At 47.6% G+C, this 18,107-nt stretch overlaps 1 protein-coding gene across 1 annotated transcript; it reads right to left on the reverse strand.

The window, feature by feature from the left end:
• Nucleotides 1-97: 97 nt before the first annotated feature.
• On the reverse strand, nucleotides 98-10,292 carry Gpatch3 (G-patch domain containing 3). The gene is made up of 7 exons (XM_042688616.1): nucleotides 9,845-10,292; nucleotides 8,310-8,734; nucleotides 5,045-5,219; nucleotides 2,583-2,642; nucleotides 1,413-1,534; nucleotides 1,069-1,196; nucleotides 98-533 (listed from the first exon to the last, which is right to left on the reverse strand). Exons 1-7 carry the CDS (start codon nucleotides 10,290-10,292, stop codon nucleotides 317-319), a joined length of 1,575 nt encoding a protein of 524 aa, XP_042544550.1. The 3' UTR covers nucleotides 98-316.
• Between the last annotated feature and the right edge of the window lie 7,815 nt (nucleotides 10,293-18,107).

Consider the following 18,107-nt stretch of genomic DNA (forward strand, 5'->3'; position numbering starts at 1 on the left):
TTCCTGGCCTGCAAGGAAGTCATGCTTGTGACCTCTGACAGTCCGGCTTTCGCAGGCTCTGGGGCAAGCCCAAACAAACTAGAATTAGGAGACCAAGGAGCAGCCATTAAACAAACCCTTATCTCCAAGAGGAGAGACAACTTTTGGGGGTTGTTTTTGCTTTTTTAATGTCCTTGAGGTAGAGAACTGAGCACCAAGTTTCAGTGGCACAGATTGCTGCTTCCAGAATCCTTTGTGCTTCATTGAAAGTGAAGGCCCAGGTAAAGGGCCCCACGCTTCAACTACCAAAGGTCCTAACCAAGGAAGCCCTCAACTCTCACTCAGGCTCCCAGGGGCTGTCCGAGGCACAACTGGAACCCCTCACAAAGGCCATGTCTGTCCGAAACTTCATGCTGGTGGGTGGCTGGCGGCGCAGCAGCGACTCCTTCTGGTCCTGGGGTAGAGGCTCATCATAGATGGTGGAAATGAGTCCCAAACCAGTTCCACGAGACCTCTTCAGTTGCCCAAATGGTTGGAGCTTCTCTCCATGGTATCTGGATTTAAAAAGGGCTTTCAATGAGAGGAAACTGGAGTAAAGAGGTTGGGAAAAGGCAGGGAGATAGCTACTACCTATCCAATTTGTCCTAAAATACAGAACTGTGGGTTTCTGTTTTGCTTTTGCATGAGATGCTGAGATCGAACCTAAGGTCTTCTGTATATTAGGCCAGCACCTACCAGAAAGCCACCCCAAGCCCCTAAAGGTAGAACTTGAAATCTGGATATGTCCATTGACAATCTACCACAAACAGGGACCTCAGAATGTTCATTCCATCACTACATTTTCCCTGACAGTTATTGAGTTCAAACTCAGATTGAGTGAATGACTCTCTTGGGAGACCCTGTTAAGGCTTTTGTTTTGGTCCAAAACAAAAAGCAATAGTTAGTGCCAGATTCATGTTTTCCTTCTAATTTTGCTTTGAAGCTTACCCTTAAGAGCATTCATCCCAAAACCAATGGGAAGAAGGAAACCAGGAAGACACAGCTTAAAGGCTAGCTAGTGTCCCAGAGGAAATCCTCAGCCATACTCACCCTAGTCCACGCTTGCATCTAGGGTGCTGGCCATCACCATCCAGAGCCTCAGGCACCCCAGAACATGTGCTGCCCAGGCCCTGACCCTCAGCCCAGCCTTGGCGCTCCATCACCCTCCGGCCAATGCCCTGCAAAGGAACAAGATTAAAAAATGGGGTTCAAGCTGGGTACAGTGGTGTATACCTGTAATCTCAGCACTTAGGAGGCAAAGGCAGAAGAAGGGTTGCTAGTTCAAAATTAGTCTGGGATACACAGAGAGACCTTGGCAGAGGAAATGGGGATGGGAGGAGAAAGAATGGTGGTAAAGAAGGAAAACATACTGGCTGGACACAAGGCTTACTCACCTTGGTGTGGCGTTCAAAGGTGCCCACCTGGCCGCTGGTCAAAGACCCATCTTCCTGACCATCACGAAGTCTCTGTTCTAAACGCATTTGCACAGAGTCTCGAGCATCCTTGTCTCCACCATCTGAGGGGCCAGAAATCCACTTTATGGAAAGGTACCTTCTCAGCAGAAAGGGGAAGGACCAGGACTCTAGAATTCCCTCAAAGATTTATTGATTCATTTCATAGTTCCTATTATCTCTCTCATCAGACTGGAAGCTCACCAATAATAGGAACTATAACCACGCCCATCTACAATGAGGAGCTTGTTATACAGAAAAATCAGAGCCAATACATAACAAAATGAAATTAGAATCTAGGTCTCTCAATAGCCCCAGGTTAGTTTTCACTCTAGAACAAAGTTCTGACCAGAAAGAGCTTGCCCATCAAATCTGAGCCTCCTCAGGGCTGTCCTGACATGACCTTTCTCACCAAGAAAGGACAAAGGCTCTGTCTACAATCAGCACTTGATGAAGTCAACAAAAGACCATGAGTATAGCTGGCCCTCTGCGTCTGTATGTTCTGTATCAGAAGATTTAACCAGTTATACACTGAAAATATTCAGGAAACAAGTTCATCTGTACCGAATGTGGACAGACTTCATGTACACCCTTTACAATCGCATTTCCATTATATTAGGTGTTGTAAGACATCTAGAAATGGTTTTTCTTCAAGAGAGGTGATTTAAAGTATGTAGGCGCACACATGTAAGTTGTAAACAAATGCCATACCATTTTATATAAGTGACATGATTGTTTTGAAGATTTTGTCATTTGCGGGGGTCTTAACACTAATCTGTACAGAGGGCCACCCAAAGGAACTGGTCCTCTTTTTTTTTTTTTTTTTGGGTCCGGTCATGGGGCTTGAACTCTGGGCCTGGGTGCTGTCCCTCAGCTCTTCAGCTCAAGGCTAGCACTCTACCACTTGAGCCACAGCGCCACTTCCAGCTTTTTTTTTTTTTTTGCTTATGTGGTGCTGAGGAATTGAACCCAGGGCCTCATGCATGCAAGGCAAGCACTCTACCACTGAGCCACCTTCCCAGCCCAGGAACTGGTCCTCTTTTGGCCTCTGATAAGCCTATCTGGCAAAGTGTCCTCATAGGGCAGTATACCAGTTCTACCCCAGTCCAGTACCTCTGTCGTAGTATATGCTCATATCCACATCCCAGTCATCAGCTGTCTGCTCATCAAAGTCTGCAGGATATAAACATATTGCAGAGTGGGTTAAGGACTCAGAGTTCTGTTGAGAGTGAAATGTAGAGTTAGACACTATGTATAGAACCTGGTGTTTTGATTTGTATTTTCAAGTGTTCTCTGGGATTATTTAGAATTAGAGTGCAGATATGGCTTTTCTGTCCATCTTACTGATTCCTTATTATGTAGTAGGATCAGTGGTGTCTCATATACAATAAAGGCAAGCCTTCCCTAGCTTTATTTATTTACTTTTTCTGGTGGTACTAGAGTTTGAACTCAGGGCTTCAAACTTCTCAGCTTGCTTGTTCTGCTGGCATTCCACCACTATAGCCATGTATTCAGCCTGGCTTTTAGTGGAAATAGGAGTCTCTTGGACTTTTCTGCTTGGGCTGGCTTCAAACAATGGTCCTCTAGGTCTCAGCCTCCTGAATAGCTAAGATTACAGGAATGAACTACCATCTTCCAGCTTTCCTAGCTTTCTATTTGGACTCATTATCAGGAAATAAACTGAGTAGAGTAGAAAACCCAGAGATAATGCAATAGGGATCATCCCTGTCCTAACCTTGATCCCAGCCCGCTTTAATTTGCACATTAAAACAGCCCCCAGACTCCCATACGTTAAAGGCTCAGTCCTAGCATGGCACAGCTGAGAGGTGAGAGAAATGAAGTGGGCCTAGTGGGAGGTTTTAGGATACTGGAGACATGCCCTTAAAAGGGTCTGTAGGACTTTGGTCTTTTCCTCCCTATTTCTCTTTTTCCTTTTATCTGCCGGTCGTGGGCCTGAACTCTGGGCCTGGGCACTGTCCCTCAGCTCTTCAGCTCAAGGCTAGCATACTACCACTTGAGCCACAGCACCACTTTGGGCTTTTTCTGCTTATGTGGAGCTGAGGAATGGAACAGGGCCTCATGCATGCAAGGCAAGCACTCTACCACTGAGCCACCTTCCTAGACCCTCCTCTCTGTCTCTTATCAACAAGGTAAATTGGTTTCCTGAGCTCTTACCACAATGTGCTACCTCATCATAAGCCCCAAAACAACTGGGCATGCATTGGTGGCTCACTTTTGTTATCCTAGCTGAGCTCTGAAAATTACTGTTCAAAGCCAGCCTGCGCACCAAAAACAAAACAAAACTGGGCTGACCATGGACTGAGATTTCTTAAACTATTTGCCCAAATAAATCTTTTTTTCTCTCTCTTTTCTTCTTTTCCCTAAGGAGCTGGGGAATGAGCTCAGAGCTTCTCACATGCTAGGCACATGCTCTGCCACTCTCACCATGCCCTGGACAAAGGCTTTTGGGCAGCAGTTAAGGGGTAGGGATTGAACTTAGGGCTTCCTATTTGCTGGGCAAGAGTACTACCACTTGAGTCACACTTGTAGCAACCTCCCTTTTTTCCTTCCTTCTTTCTTTCTTTTCTTTTTCTTCTTTTTGGTCAGTCATGGGCCTTGAACTCTGGGCCTGGGTGCTGTCCTTGAGCTGTTCAGCTCAAGGCTAAAACTCTACCACTTCAGCCACAGCACCACTTCCAGTTTTCTGAATGGTTTATTGGAGATAAGAGTCTCACGGACTTTCCTGCCCAGGCTGGCTTTGAACCGTGTTCCTCAGATCTCAGCTTCCAGAGTAGATAGGATTACAGGCCTGAGCCACTGGCACCTGGCCTGGGCTGGCTTTGAACCATGATCCTCAGATCTCAGCCTCCTAGCTAAGTAGCTAGGATTACAGGCATGAGGCACCCGTGCCCAGCTTCTTCTCTTCTTCTTCTTTTTTTTTTTGGTCAGTTGTGGGGCTTGAACTCTGGGCCTGGGCGCTGTTCCTGAGCTCTTCAGCTCAAGGCTAGCACTCTACCACTTGAGCCACAGCACCATTTCCCTTCCTTCCTTCTTTCTTGCCTTCCTTCCTTCCTTGCCTGCCTAACTGCTTTCCTTCCTTCCTACCTTTTTTCCTTTCTACTTTTTTCCTTCCTACATTCCTTTTGTCCTTCCTTCTCAGTCCTGAGGCTTGAACTCAGGTTATGGGCAATGTCTCTTAGCTTTTCCACTCAAGACTGGCATTTTACCAATTAAGCCACAGCTACACTTCCAGCTTTTTGGTGGTTAATTGGAGATAAAAGTCTCATGGACTTTCCTGCTAGGTTGACTTCAAACCCTGATCCTCGGATCTGTCTCCTGAGTAGCTAGAATTACAATTGTGAGGCACTGGCATCTGGTTTCCTTTATTCTTTTCTTTTCTTTTTCTTGAGACGGAGTCTCCTTTTGTAGCAGGCTGGTCTTAAACTATCATTCATTCTGCCTCCACCTCCCAAGTGCTGGGATTACTGGTTTGGCTTAAACCTCTTCTCTTTAGAAGTTCATTTATCTCAAGTATTTGTTACAATAAGAGATAGCTGAACAACCCAGAGCCTTACCTCCTTCTTCCTCTTGCCAGAACTGGGCATCAGTGTAGAACACCAGGCCAGAGCCTCCCTTCTCCCACTTAAGCTCAATCTCCTCTTCAAAGAGCCGCTCGGTGGTCCGCTCCTGCCTGGTCACGTCATCATGCAGTGCTTCGTGCCGCTCCCACTCCTCACCCCGGTCATCATCCTGGGAGAAGTGTGGAAAGGGGACCTGTTTATCCAGCTTCCTGATTTCAAGGCTTAGAAGCACAGGAGGATGAGATAGGGCTCTCAACCCCATGCCTTCAGGTTTCTCTAGAAATAGTGCATATGTAAACCTGAGAACCTTACTCAACACACCCTTTACACTTCTCAACATGTGCTTCTCTCTGGCCCCCACCCTCAAGGCTGATCGCTCTTAGCTCTGCTTTTGACGTGTGTTAGTTTCCCTGCATGAACTTTGTGCCTTCCTCCCACATCCTTTGCTTCTTCACTTGGTTAAATCTTCCTCCTGCAGCTCACATGAAACCCTCCCACTTAGGCTCATGCACTCTCATGGTCTCTGAGCACACGTTAGGCCTTTATATATTACAAAGAAAGGACAAGAACTAACACACTAGCATTGCCTGTGTGTCAGACTCTTTCTTTTTCTCTTTTTTCTTTTTTTGTAGGTCGTGGGGCTTGAACTCTGGGCCTGGACTCTGTCCTTCAGCTCTTCGGCTCAAGGCTAGTGCTATACCACTTGAGCCACAGCACCATTTCTGGTTTTCTGGTGATTTATTGGAGATAAGAGTCTCATAGATTTTCCTGCCCAGGCTGGGCTTTGAACCGTGATCTTCAGATCTCAGCCTCCTGAGTGGCTAGGATTACAGGCATGAGCCACCGATGCCTGGCTCAGACCCTTTCTGTAACTCAATTCCATTCATCATCCCAGTGACCTTGTGAGCTAACTTTATTATTCCCATTCTCCAGATGAGGAAACCTAGGCTCAGAAGAGTAAAGTGATTTTCCTATAATAATACACTAAGAGTATAGCAGAGCCAGAATACAAATCCAGTGTGGCCTTTCCAGATGCTGGTTCTCTCCAAGATTGTAAGCTCTCTGAAGGCAAGTAAATGGATTGTAGAATATCTTTGGAATTATGCACTAGTCCCTCGTGTACAAGCACTGACTAGGCTTGCAGAATGCAGGATAAGCCCCTGTCCTGGTCAAACTACAGCACATCACTAGAATCAACACTGTAAAACAAGTCAGAAGAGTGCCACAATGGGGCTGGGAAGGTGGCTCAGTCGCAGGCATGAGGCCCTGGGTTTGATTCCTCAGCACCACATAAGCAGAAAAAGCCGGAAGTAGCGCTGTGGCTCAAGTGGTATAGCACTAACCTTGAGCTGAAGAGCTGAGGGACAGCACCCAGGCTCAGAGTTCAGGCCCCATGACTGACAAAAACAAAACAAAAACATAGAACAATGACACACTAAGGTTGTGAGCTGATATTGGAGCAATGCTAAGCTGGGTGCTTTGAAGCATGAGTGCCTTACTTTTTTTTTTTTTTGCCAGTCCTGGGACTTGAACTCAGGGCCTGGACACTGTCCCTGAGTTTCTTTTGCTCAAGGCTAGCACTCTACCACTTAAGCTACAGCACCACTTCTGGTTTTTTCTGTTTATATGGTACTGAGGAATTAAACCCAGGGCCTCATGAATGCTAGGCAAGCACTTCACCACTAAGCCAGATTCTCAGTCCATGGGGGGTACCTTGCTTTTGACCCAGAGTACAAATAAAACCAAAACAAGCAAAACAGTTTTCCTAACAAATTCTACCTTCCTTTTAAAATTTTTTTGTTGGGCTTGGGCACTGTGCCTGAGCTCCTTTTGCTCAAGGCTAGCACTCTACCACTTTGCGCCACAGCTCCACTTCCAGGTTTCTGGTGCTTAATTGGAGGATAAGAATCTTACAGACTTTCCTGGCCAAGCTGGCTTTGAACAGCCATCTTGATATCTCAGCCTCCTAAGTAGCTAGGATTACAGGTGTGAACTACCAGCACCTCGCTTCCACCTTCCTTGTTTTTATGGATGAACAACCACATCTGGAGAAAGGAGTCTACAAAATGTCTATTACACTAACAATGTCAAGACTGGAGGCTGGTGTTCAATCCATTGAATCAAGGCTGGAATTCTGAGGAGACTGCTGCTAGGCACAGGATGAAATTGCATTGGAGAAGCGGTTGGGAACTGGGTTCCATGTCTCTACTTTCTTAGATGATCTTAGACAAATTGCTGTGTAACCTTTTTCTCACTCTTTGTACCAATCCTAGGGCTTGAACTCAGGACCTGGGTACTATCCTTGAGATTTTTTGCTCAAGGCTAATGCTCTATCACTTGAACCAGAGGTCTACTTCCAGCTTTTTGGAGGTTAATTACAGATAGGATCTTACAGACTTTCTTTCCCAGGCTAGCTTCAAATTACAATCCTCAGATCTCAGCCTCTTGAATAGCTAGGGACAAGTATGAACCACTGGCTCCTGGCCCACAGCTCTTTGTGTGTGGGTGTGTGTACGCATACGTGCGCTGGAACTAGGGCTTGAACTCAGGGCCTTGTATCCTTACTTGGCTTTTTTACTCAAGTAAGGAGCTCTATCACTTGAGCCACACCTCTACTTCTGGCTTTTTTGCTGGTTAATTAGAAATAAGATCCTCTTTGATTTGTCTGCCTGGTTTGGCTTCAAACTGGGATCCACAGCCTCTTAAGTAGCTAACATTATAGGCAGGAGCCAGTAGCACCCAGCCTGTACAACTCTTGGTCATTATGTTTTCATCTATGAAAAGGAACCCTTAGGGCTGGGAAAGGGACTCAGTGGTAGAGTGCTTGCCTTGCATGTATGAGGCCCTGGGTTCAATTCCTCAGCACCACATAAACAGAAGAGCTGAGGGACAGCACCCAGGACCAAAGTTCAAGCCCCACAACCAAAAAAAAAGAAAAGAAAAGGAACCCTATATCCCCTCTTCCCATCCTTTCTGAGTAAATGAAAAGAGGTTCTACTATAGAATCTTCTGCTAAAAACTCTGGATTTTTCCCCCTTCCTGCCTTCTCCTCCAAAAAAGAAGAAGAAGAAGAAGAAGAAGAAGAAGAAGAAATGCACATGCAAATACAGTTTTACATTCAGTATCAGGCAGTTCTCCTGCTCCCTGAAGCCCTCCTGAGGCGCTCAGACTAAGAAATCTCTTAATATACAATGGAAGAGAGTATTATTAATACCCTCTTTAAGCTGCCAGGAAGGACAGGATGGTGCACTATACTCACATCATCTGAGTGAGACTCTTCTTTCTCCTCTCTTTCTCCTTCATCCGCAGTCTCTTCACTGACACTAGCTGGTGCATCTATCAAGCAGGTCCCCTGGGGTATTTCCTCGCCCTCTGCTGTGTACACATGCTCTTCCTGTTCCACTGTCTCAGATTCCTCATACGTGAAGGGCACATTGCCATATCGCCGGGAAGAGCCTGTCTTGGGGAACTGGAGCTGCAGCTGGGTGATAATTCGTGGTGGTAGGCGGCAGGCCCGAATCAATTCTAAAAAGACCCTCAAGGGAGTCCCCACATTCCCATTGGGCATCAGCACTGGTGGGTTCAGCTCCGGGAGTTGTCTAAGGTCAGTGAGAGAGAAGGCTTCATTCTCAGCTTTCCGACTCTGCAGTTCCTTCCTGGATTTAAAGGGAAAGGAGTCCAAACCTTAGGAAGAAGAGAGAAGAATGGGTTTTGAAAACCAAAACTGGAAGTAACACTTTGGGCCAGAAATCATAGTTTAAAGCTGTTGTCCTAATATTATAACTTCTCCAGAGTCCCTCCTCTCTTCCTGTCAGAGCCCCCTGGCAATTACATGCCATTGATCACCACTGTGGCTGAGCACACAAATTTCTTCTTGATTTGGCTCCTGCTGGGGTGTGTGTGTGTGTGTGTGTGTGTGTGTGTGTGTGTGTGTGTGTGTGTGTGTGTGTGTGTGTGTGTGTGTGTGTGTGTGTGTGTGTGTGTGTGTGTGTGTGTGCGCGCATGCACGTATGTGTGTATGCGTCAATACTGGGGTTTGAACTCAGGGCCTGGGTACTGCTCTTTAGCAAAAAAGATCAGGGATAATGCCCAGTCTTTGAGTTAAAGTCCTAGGACCAGTACACACACACAAACACACCCCCACACAAACAACAACAAATCCAAAAATCATTATCCCAAAGACTGCTCCAAACCACAAGCTTGCATAAATGCAACCACAACCTTGTACAAAAACTACTTTTATGAGTTCACTTGCCCAGCAACTGCCTGTTCAACCTTGAACCTATGCCACCCTTGTTATTGATCCTTGTAGTCAAGAGTAAGTGTTTCCAAACAACTTATTCAAATTTCATTTTGTCTCTTAAAGTTCCTGCCTTACTTTACCTCCCTGGATACACTTAGGCCTCCTCTATGGTCCACCATGGCACATGTATCCCCAAGGCAAATGAAATCTTTTTTTTCACTCCTAAACTCTTTCTTGAGTGTTGGTCTCTCTGATGTTCATTTTAGGCTAATAGAAACACTAATTTCCTTTTTTTCCTTCTGTGTCAGTGCAAAAAATCGTCTCCTCAGAGAAAAGGGTCTCTGAAGGGTTCAAGTAAATTGGATAACGAAAGATTATCTGACTAGGTCTCCCTCCACCCAGAAATAAACGGAAGTACTAGTTGAACCTGAAACTCAGTCCACAAACGATCGAAGCTTGCAAAGTCATAACCAGAGGCCTGACTTTTTTCAGGAAGAGTGCCACTGTCCCGGGGCCCTTAGGCCCAGCTCGTTATCTTTATTTCCTCATACCTGATGCCTCAGTGGGTAGCCTAAGTCTGTGGATGTGACAGCGTCCAGGAAGCCAAGTCCCTTGAGAATCTAGCCACCGGCGGCCTGAGTACATGCGAACAAGCTTCCGGGCCAGGGCCAGTCCCCGTACAGAGATGACGCAGCAGCAGGTGCGGGTCTGGCCGCGGGCAGAGTTCCGCGCGGAGCGCGCGCGCGGAGCGGCGGCCGTGGTCTGGGCGAGGTCCTGGCTCTCGGCGGCGGGGTCGCTGGAAGGGAGGCCCGCCTCAGAGGCCTGGGCAGGGGCCCCCTCGGGCCGGTGCCGGTAGTGGAAGCAGAGGAAGCCCGCGCCGCGCTGCTCTCGGAACTGGCTGAAGTAGCTCCGTAGTTGAGCCGATCGTAATGCGGAGGGGATGCCCGTCACGACTAGGTAAACCGTAGCCTCTTCCTCCACCTCGCTGGGCGTCGCCATCATGGACGATCATGTGATCTGCTGGCGCTCTCGCGAGAACACCGCGCGCCGTTCTGGCCTCCATTTGGAGGGGGCGGGGCGGCCCTGGAGCCTCCCTGTGCCCCAGACTAGCGCTCTTCCACTTGAGCCACAGCTCTACTTCCGGCTTTTTGGTGGTTAATTACTGCCGGGACCGGCCTCGAACCCTCAGGTCTCAGCTTCCGGAACTCCACAGGGCTTTTGTTGTTTTTGTTTTTGTCGGTCATGGGTTCTGGACTCTGGGCCTGGGCGCTGTCCCTGCGTTCTTCAGCTCAAGGCGAGCGCTCTACCACTGAGCCACTGCGCCACTTCTGGTTTTCTGATGGCTTATTGGAGATAGCAGTCTCATGGCCTTTTCTGCCCGGGCTGGCTTTGAACCTTGAGCCTCAGATCTCAGCCTCCTGAGTAGCTAGGATTACAGGTGTGAGCCACCGGCGCCGGGCTGTGCCTGTGAGACTTTTATCTCCAACTAACCACTCAAAAACCAGAGTGGAGCTGTGGTTCAGAGTGGTAAAGTGCTAGCATTGAGCAAAAGAGGTCAGGGGCAGTGCCTTAGCCCCCATGACCAGCACACACACACACTAGTTGTTAATGGTCTCTTAAAAATCAGTCCTCCTAGCCAGGTACCGGGGGCTCACACCTGTAATCTTAGCTACTCGGGAGGCTGAGATCTGAGGATCACAGTTCAAAGCCAGCCCAGGCAGGAAAGGCCCTAAGACTCTTTTTTTTTTTTTTTTTTTGCGGGGGGGGGCGGGGCGGGGGGGGGGGCGATGTCAGTCATGGGTCTTGAACTCTGGGTTTGGGCGCTATACAGCTCAAGGCAAGCACTCTACTACTTGAGCCACAGCTCCACTTCCAGTTTTCTAGTGGTTTATTGGAGATAAAAGTCTCACAGACTTTCCTTCCTGGGCTGGCTTTGAACCGAGATCCTCAGATCTCAGCCTCCTGAGTAGCTAGGATTAGAGGTGTGAGCCACAGGCACCCAGCTGAGCCTTTTTTTTTTTTTTTTTGGGTCTGGTTGTGGGGCCTGAACTCTGGGCCTGGGTGCTGTCCCTCAGCTCTTCAGCTCAACGCTAGTGCTCTACCACTTGAGCCACAGCACTACTTCTGGCTTTTTTTCTTTTTGCTTATGTGGTGCTGAGGAATCAAACCAAGGGCCTCATGCCTGCAAGACAAGCACTCTACCACTGAGCCACCTTCCCAGCCCCCCAGCTGAGACTCTTTTTTTTTTTTTTTGTCGGTTGTGGGGCTTGAACTCTGGGCCTAGGCGCTGTCCCTCAGCTCTTCAGCTCAAGGCGAGCCCCCAGCTGAGACTCTTATCTCCAATGAACCACTCAGAAAACTGGAAGTGGCACAGTGCCTAGTGTAGAGCTGAAGAGCTGAGGGACAACGCCCAGGCCCCACGACAGACAAAAAAAAAAATCAGTCCTGGGCTGGGAAGGTGGCTCGGTGGTAGAGCGCTTGCTTTGCATGTATGAAGCCTGGGTTCGATTCCTCAGCACCACATAAGCAAAAAGAAAAAAGCCGGAAGTGGCGCTGTAGCTCAATTTGTAGAGTGCTAGCCTTAAGCTAAAGAGCTGAGGGACAGCGCCCAGGCCCAGAGTTCAGGCCCCACGACCGACCAAAAAAAAAAAAAGGCCAATTTGGGCACCTGTGGCTCACTCCTGTAGATCCAGATTCAAAGCTAGTCTGAACAAACCCAAAGACACCTTCATTTACTTCTACTTTCTTCTGCTGGAAAGTAGAAGTGAAGATGTGGGTCAAGTGTTAGAATGGCAGTCCACACCCCAGTACCACGTACACAGAAACCAAATTCTTTTTTTTTTTTTTTTTGTCGGTCATGGGGCTTGAACTCTGGGCCTGAACACTGTCCCTCAGCTCTTCAGCTCAAGGTTAGCACTACCACTTGGACTACAGTGCCACTTCTGGTTTTCCGGTGGTTTATTGGAGATAAGAGTTTCATGGACTTCCCTGCCTGGGCTGGCTTTGAACCTCAATCCTCAGATCTCAGCATCCTGAGTAGCTAGGATTACAGGTGTGAACCACCGGCGCCCGGCTCCAAATTCTTGTACTTTCTTATCAGGATATGAACTGACAGTGTAGAACATGACCAGAGCTATACCATCCTGGAAATAGTGAAGATTCCTTCTTATGTTCTGAAACACAGTTTACTTCATAGAAACATCCTTCCCCATCTGACTTGTAAGACTCATGGATGCCTCTAGCTTACCTGTGATCAGGTTTAACACAGGTTCCAAATTCCAATTCCTTCCTTCATAAAAGCTTAGCTGAATTTTTTGTTGTTGTTGTTTTGCTTTGTTTTTAGTCAGTTGTGGGGTCTGAACTCAGCCTGGGCACTGTCTCTCAGCTCTTCAGCTCAAGGCTGGCGTTCTACCACTTCAACTACAGGGCTATTTCTGGCTTTTTTTCTGCTTATGTTTTACTGAAGAATCGAACCCAGGACCTCATGCATGCAAGGCAAGCACTTTACCACTGAGCCACCTTCCCAGCCCTGAACTTCTTTTTGTGTGTGGAGGGGTACTGGAGTTTGTGCCATGTCCTTGAACGTGCTCTAGCAACACTCCTAGCCATTTGTGCTTTCATTTCTTTTTAATTGGTCATGGAGCTTGAACTCTGGGCCTGGGCACTGTCCCTCAGCTCTTCAGCTCAAGGCTAACATTCTACTTCTTCAGCCACAGCTCCACTTCTGGTTTTCTAGTGGTTTATTGGAGATAAGAGTCTTGGGGAGCTGAGAAGGTGGCTCAGTGGTAGAGCGCTTGCCTTGCATGCCTGAGGCCCTGGGTTCGATTCCTCAGCACCACATAAGCAGGAAAAAAAAGCCAGAAGTGGCTCTGTGGCTCAAGTGGTAGAGTGCTGCCTTGAGCTGAAGAGCTGAGGGACAGCGCCCAGGCCCAGAGTTCAGGCCCCACGACTGGACCCCCCCCCCCAAAAAAAAAAGAATCTTGGGGCTGGGAAGTTGGCTCAGTGGTAGAGTGCTTGTCTTGTATGCATGAGGCCCTGAGTTTGATTCCTCAGTACCACATAAGCAGAAAAAAGCCGCAAGTGGCACTGTGGCTCAAGTGGCAGAATGCCAGCCTTGAGCTGAAGAGCTGAGGGACAGTGACCAGGCCCAGAGTTCAAGCCCCATGACTCCCAAAAAGAAAAAAGAAAAAAAGAAAGAGTCTCACAGAGTTTCCTGCCTGGGCTAGCTTTGAACTGTGATCCTCAGATCTCAGCCTCCTGAGTACCTAGGACTATAAGCATGAGCCACGGCACCCTGCCAGGTAGGGTACTTTTGTCCAGTCCTTGGACTCCTTTGCTTCTTCCTACATAGGTAGGAAGACAAGTGTGTACCACCATACAGACCCCAAGCTTAGATGAACCTCTTGTCCTCAATGATCCATCAAAACAGAATCCTTATTAACCAAATTTTGGTTTAGCTTTTCATTCCCTTGAGTCCTTGAACTTTGGTCCACACTCAGCTTTTGCTAGCATCAACACACAGTTCCTCCTTATCCACTCCTCCTGAGAATAGGCTGGCTTCAGGGCACAACTTTCTCCAATCTACTGACTTTATCCCCCTTACTCGTTTTTTTCTTCATTCCAGTCCTGGGGTTTGAACTCAGAGCCTATGCGGTGTCTCTGATCTTCTTTTGCCACTTCTGGCTTTTTCTGAGTAGTTTATTGGAGATAAGAGTATCACAAACTTTCTTGCCCAGGCTGAGTTTGAACCTTGATTCCTCAGATCTCAGCCTCTCTAGTAGCTAGAATCACATGTGTGAGCCAACAGCACACCAAATTCTTTTTAACCTGTTTATTCTTTTTTTTTTCTTTTTTTGCCTAGCCCTTGTGATTCTGAAAGATCTCATGGTCAATGTGAAACTAGGAGGATAAGGACTATGTTATTCTCCCAGACTGCTAGTCAGGATAGTTCTTGTCCTCCTTTAAAATAATTCATTCTAAAGCCGAGCACCTGTGGCTCACGCCTGTAATCCTAGCTACTCAGGAGGCTGAAATCCGAGGATCTCAGTTCAAAGCCAGCCCAGGCAAGAAAGTCTGTGAGACTCTTATCTCCAATTAACTACCAGAAAACCAGAAGTGGTGCTGTAGCTCAAGTGGTAGAGTGTGCTCCTTGAGCTGAAGAGCTAAGAGACTGTGCCTAGGCACAGAGTTCAAGACCCACAACCGACAAAAAAAAAAAAAAAAAAAATCATTCTAAAGTCTCTCCTTACCAGAAGTGAAGCTGTGGCTCAAAGTGGTAGAGCACAGCTTGGGCAAAAAAAGCTCAGGGACAGAGACCAGGCCCTGAGTTCAAGCTCCACAACAGTCCTCCACAAAAAAGAAGAAGGAAGAAGAAGAAGAAGGAAGAGGAAGAAGAAGAAGAAGAAGAAGAAGAAGAAGAAGAAGAAGAAGAAGAAGGAAGAAGAAGAAGAAGAAGAAGGAAGAGGAAGAAGAAGAAGAAGAAGAAGAAGAAGAAGAAGAAGAAGGAAGAAGAAGAAGGAGGAGGAGGAGGAGGAGGAGGAGGAGGAGGAGGAGGAGGAGGAGGAGGAGGAGGAGGAGGAGGAGGAGGAGGAGGAGGAGGAGGAGGAGGAGGAGGAGGAGGAGGAGGAGGAGGAGGAGGAGGAGGAGGAGGAGGAGGAAGGGGAAGGGGAAGGGGAAGGGGAAGGGGAAGGGGAAGGGGAAGAAGAAGAAGAAGAAGAAGAAGAAGAAGAAGAAGAAGAAGAAGAAGAAGAAGAAGAAGAAGAAAAGAAGAAGAAGAAGAAGAAGAAGAAGCAGCTCACAGATGACCTTGCCCAAGCTAGCTTTGACTAATTATGTTCAGATGTCACCTTCCTAAGTAGCCACTGGCACTAGGCTAAAGGTACTAGAGTATAGGAATGCCTAAGGGCAGGCTGTTCATTGCAGGGCCCAGCACACATTAGCTGCTAGACTGCTTAACACACAGCTAATGATTTAGCTAATGATGACAGGGATAGTGAGGTTAACAAAATGGTACCCTAGGCAGATACAGAGTCACAACTTCTCTCCTGTTTTCCTGAGTGAGTCATCCCTGCCTGGGCCTACACAGGGATGGTGGCTAAGGAGTAAGTAAAGGCTGAAGTGACACACCAGACAGCCTGGGCCTGACCATGACTCACCCCAGCCTGTGCTGGTGATGAGAACCTGACCTCTTGAATCACACAAATCTCAGCACAGACGACCAGCTCAGACCTTGAGTAACTTACATACCCTGTCTTGACCTGTTTGGAAATGAGACACAAGTCCCACCCCAGAATGTTTATAATGGGGACAGAGTCCTCCACCTTTGAAAAGTGCAGGCTACTGGAAAAAGCAGTATTGCTCTTATGGCACTGTAGCATTCTTGTTTCTTTAGACCATATGTATGGAAAGGGAAGGAGAGGAGAAGGAAAGGGTCAGGGGTATACCACTGTTAATTATTAGAGGCAGTTAGTGAAAGGGCATCACAGAAATAGGGTGAGCCTAAGTCCCTGAATTTGCTAGATTGAGTCATATCAGGAAAACAAGTTTTCTACTCTCGCAAGAGTCATCCTTTATTGAGGCTTGAACTCCAGGCCTAGGCACTGTCCCTTAGCTGTTTTGCTCAAGGCTGGCACTCTATCACTTGAACCACAGCCCCACTTCTGGCTTTTTTTGGGCCAGTTCTGGAGCTTAAACTCAGGGCCTGGGCACTGTTCCTGAGCTTCTTTTGCTCAAGGCTAGCACTCTACCACTTGAGCCACAGTACCACTTCTGGCTTTTTCTGTGTATGTGGTACTGAGGAATCGAACCCAGGGTGGGCTTCATGCATGCTAGACAAACACTCTACCACTAAGCCACATTCCCAGGCCCCACTTCTGGCTTTTTAGTGTTTAATTGGAGAAAAGAATCTAATGGACTTTTCTGTCTTGCTGGCTTCAAACTTTTCTGTCCTTCTGGCTTCAAACTGCAATCCTGAGATCTCAGCCTCTTGAACAGCTAGGATTATAGGCATGAGTCACTGGTACTCAGCTAAGAGTCACCTCTTGAGTTGGCAAGATTTGAGGGGCTGTATGCATCAGAGGCTAAGGCAGGCTGGGAAGGGAGGGTAAACTGTCCTGATGGCATGAAGTCAAGGTCTGGGGCTTGGTGTGAGGTAGAGAAATACAGGGCTTGTACTGGTTCTAAATGATGCTTCTATTGGGGGATTTGAGTAGGCATTAGCTGAAGGGAGTGGTTGAGAAGAGGGTTGATGTCTAGAGTCACTATGGATAGGGACAGGAATGATTGGTTAGTTGAGGTTCTGAATGCTAGGTAGAGCAGTTTGTCCTGAATCTGTAGATTCTGAGGAGACTGAGATGTGTGAACATGTTGGGGCCTGCTTATATTAGGGGCTTGAACTGAGAGCCTGGGCACTGTCCCTGAGCTTCTTTTGCTCAAGGCTAGCAATCTACCACTTGAGCCACAGCACCACTTCCTTCTGGCATTTTCTTTGTATGTGGTACTGAGGAATCGAATGCAGGGCTTCATGCCTTTTAGGCAAACTCTCTACCACTAAGCCACATCCCCAGCTGTGTGCCATGCTTTCTGTGCTGTGTATGGATGGGTTCAAAGTGTGTTTGGGGGAAGTCAGTGTCTGTGCAGGTGGGTCTGACTTACACATCTGAGTTACATGTATCTTTGTAGTGGGGTCTAGGCTGTTTCTGACCAGTGATGACTGTTGAGCAGGAGACTGGGTGAAGGACAGGGATGTCCTTGTTGCTGGTACTGAGTGTACATCATAGGGACATGGCCAGTTCAGCGTGGTTCTAAGATGGGGGCTTGAGCGTGAGGGCTGAATGATGACTTCTGGGCTGCTGTCCCTATGAGAATGACCTTTCACTGAGCAATAATTAACTTGATCCCCTGGAAAAAGGATCCAAACTGTGGTGACAATGGGGTGGGGCCTAACCAGGTCAGGAGGCTTGCAGGACCTACAGGCTTTGCTGCTGTTATCTTTCTCTCCTGTCCACCCTTAAGGTCAGTCACCCTGACCAGGTCTCAATCTTTCACAAACATTGAGGCACAGACATTGACCCATCAGAACAGATCCAAGCTACCTCTGAATGGAACAGTGCAGGAGGCCATAGCCTTCCAAGTAGTTGGACAATGGGAATGTCTAGACAGAGGATCCCAGGATAGGGGCACTGCGGAGGAGCGGCAGAAGGGAACTCTGTGTCACGGAAGGGAACCAAGTGTCACGGAAGTGTTGTAAACTTTCACAACTTGTGTGTCCAAACCATTGTGGGTTGGCTAAGCTTCAGCCTGCCTTTGCCTCTGGGCAGCTTGCAGACCAACCCTAAGTAACATTGCTCTTTTGTGCCAGCTGCAGGAATGGAGGAAATTCAAGGATCCTAAGCTACAGAAATTGTAATGACAGCCTGGTGCTGGTGGCTCACGCCTGTAATCCTAGCTACTCAGGAGGCCGAGATCTGAGGAGCACAGTTCAAAGCCAGCCCGGGAAAGTCTGTGAGACTTTTATCTCCAGTAAACCACTCAGAAAACTGTGCTGTGGTTCAAGAGGTAGAATGCTAGCCTTGAGCTGAAGAGCTGAGGGACAGCACCCAGGCCCAGAGGTTAAGCCCCATGACAGAGAAAAAAAAAAGAAAGAAATTGTAATGACCTTGTTTTTGTTTTTTGTTCTTTTTTTTTTGGTCCTGGGGCTTGAACTCAGGGTCTAGGTACTGTCCCTGAGCTTTTTTGCTCAAGGCTAGTGCTCTACCACTTTGAGCTACAACACCATTTCTAGTTTTCTGGTGGTTACTTGTATATAAAAGTCTC

Source organism: Dipodomys spectabilis, unplaced genomic scaffold (genome assembly GCF_019054845.1).
Source record: "Dipodomys spectabilis isolate Male_0828 unplaced genomic scaffold, ASM1905484v1 ptg000118l, whole genome shotgun sequence".
In the NCBI taxonomy this organism is placed as follows: Eukaryota; Metazoa; Chordata; class Mammalia; order Rodentia; family Heteromyidae; genus Dipodomys; species Dipodomys spectabilis.

Bases quoted from the DNA above. Each gene is read 5' to 3' on its own strand.
- Gpatch3 (XM_042688616.1), bottom strand. From the start codon at position 10,292: ATGGCGACGCCCAGCGAGGTGGAGGAAGAGGCTACGGTTTACCTAGTC. The intron at 8,735-9,844 runs GTATGAGGAAAT...CTTCTTCCTAAG, and splicing joins GCTACCCACTGAGGCATCAG to GTTTGGACTCCTTTCCCTTT. The intron at 1,535-2,582 runs GTACTGGACTGG...CTGGCCCCTCAG, and splicing joins GAGCATATACTACGACAGAG to ATGGTGGAGACAAGGATGCT.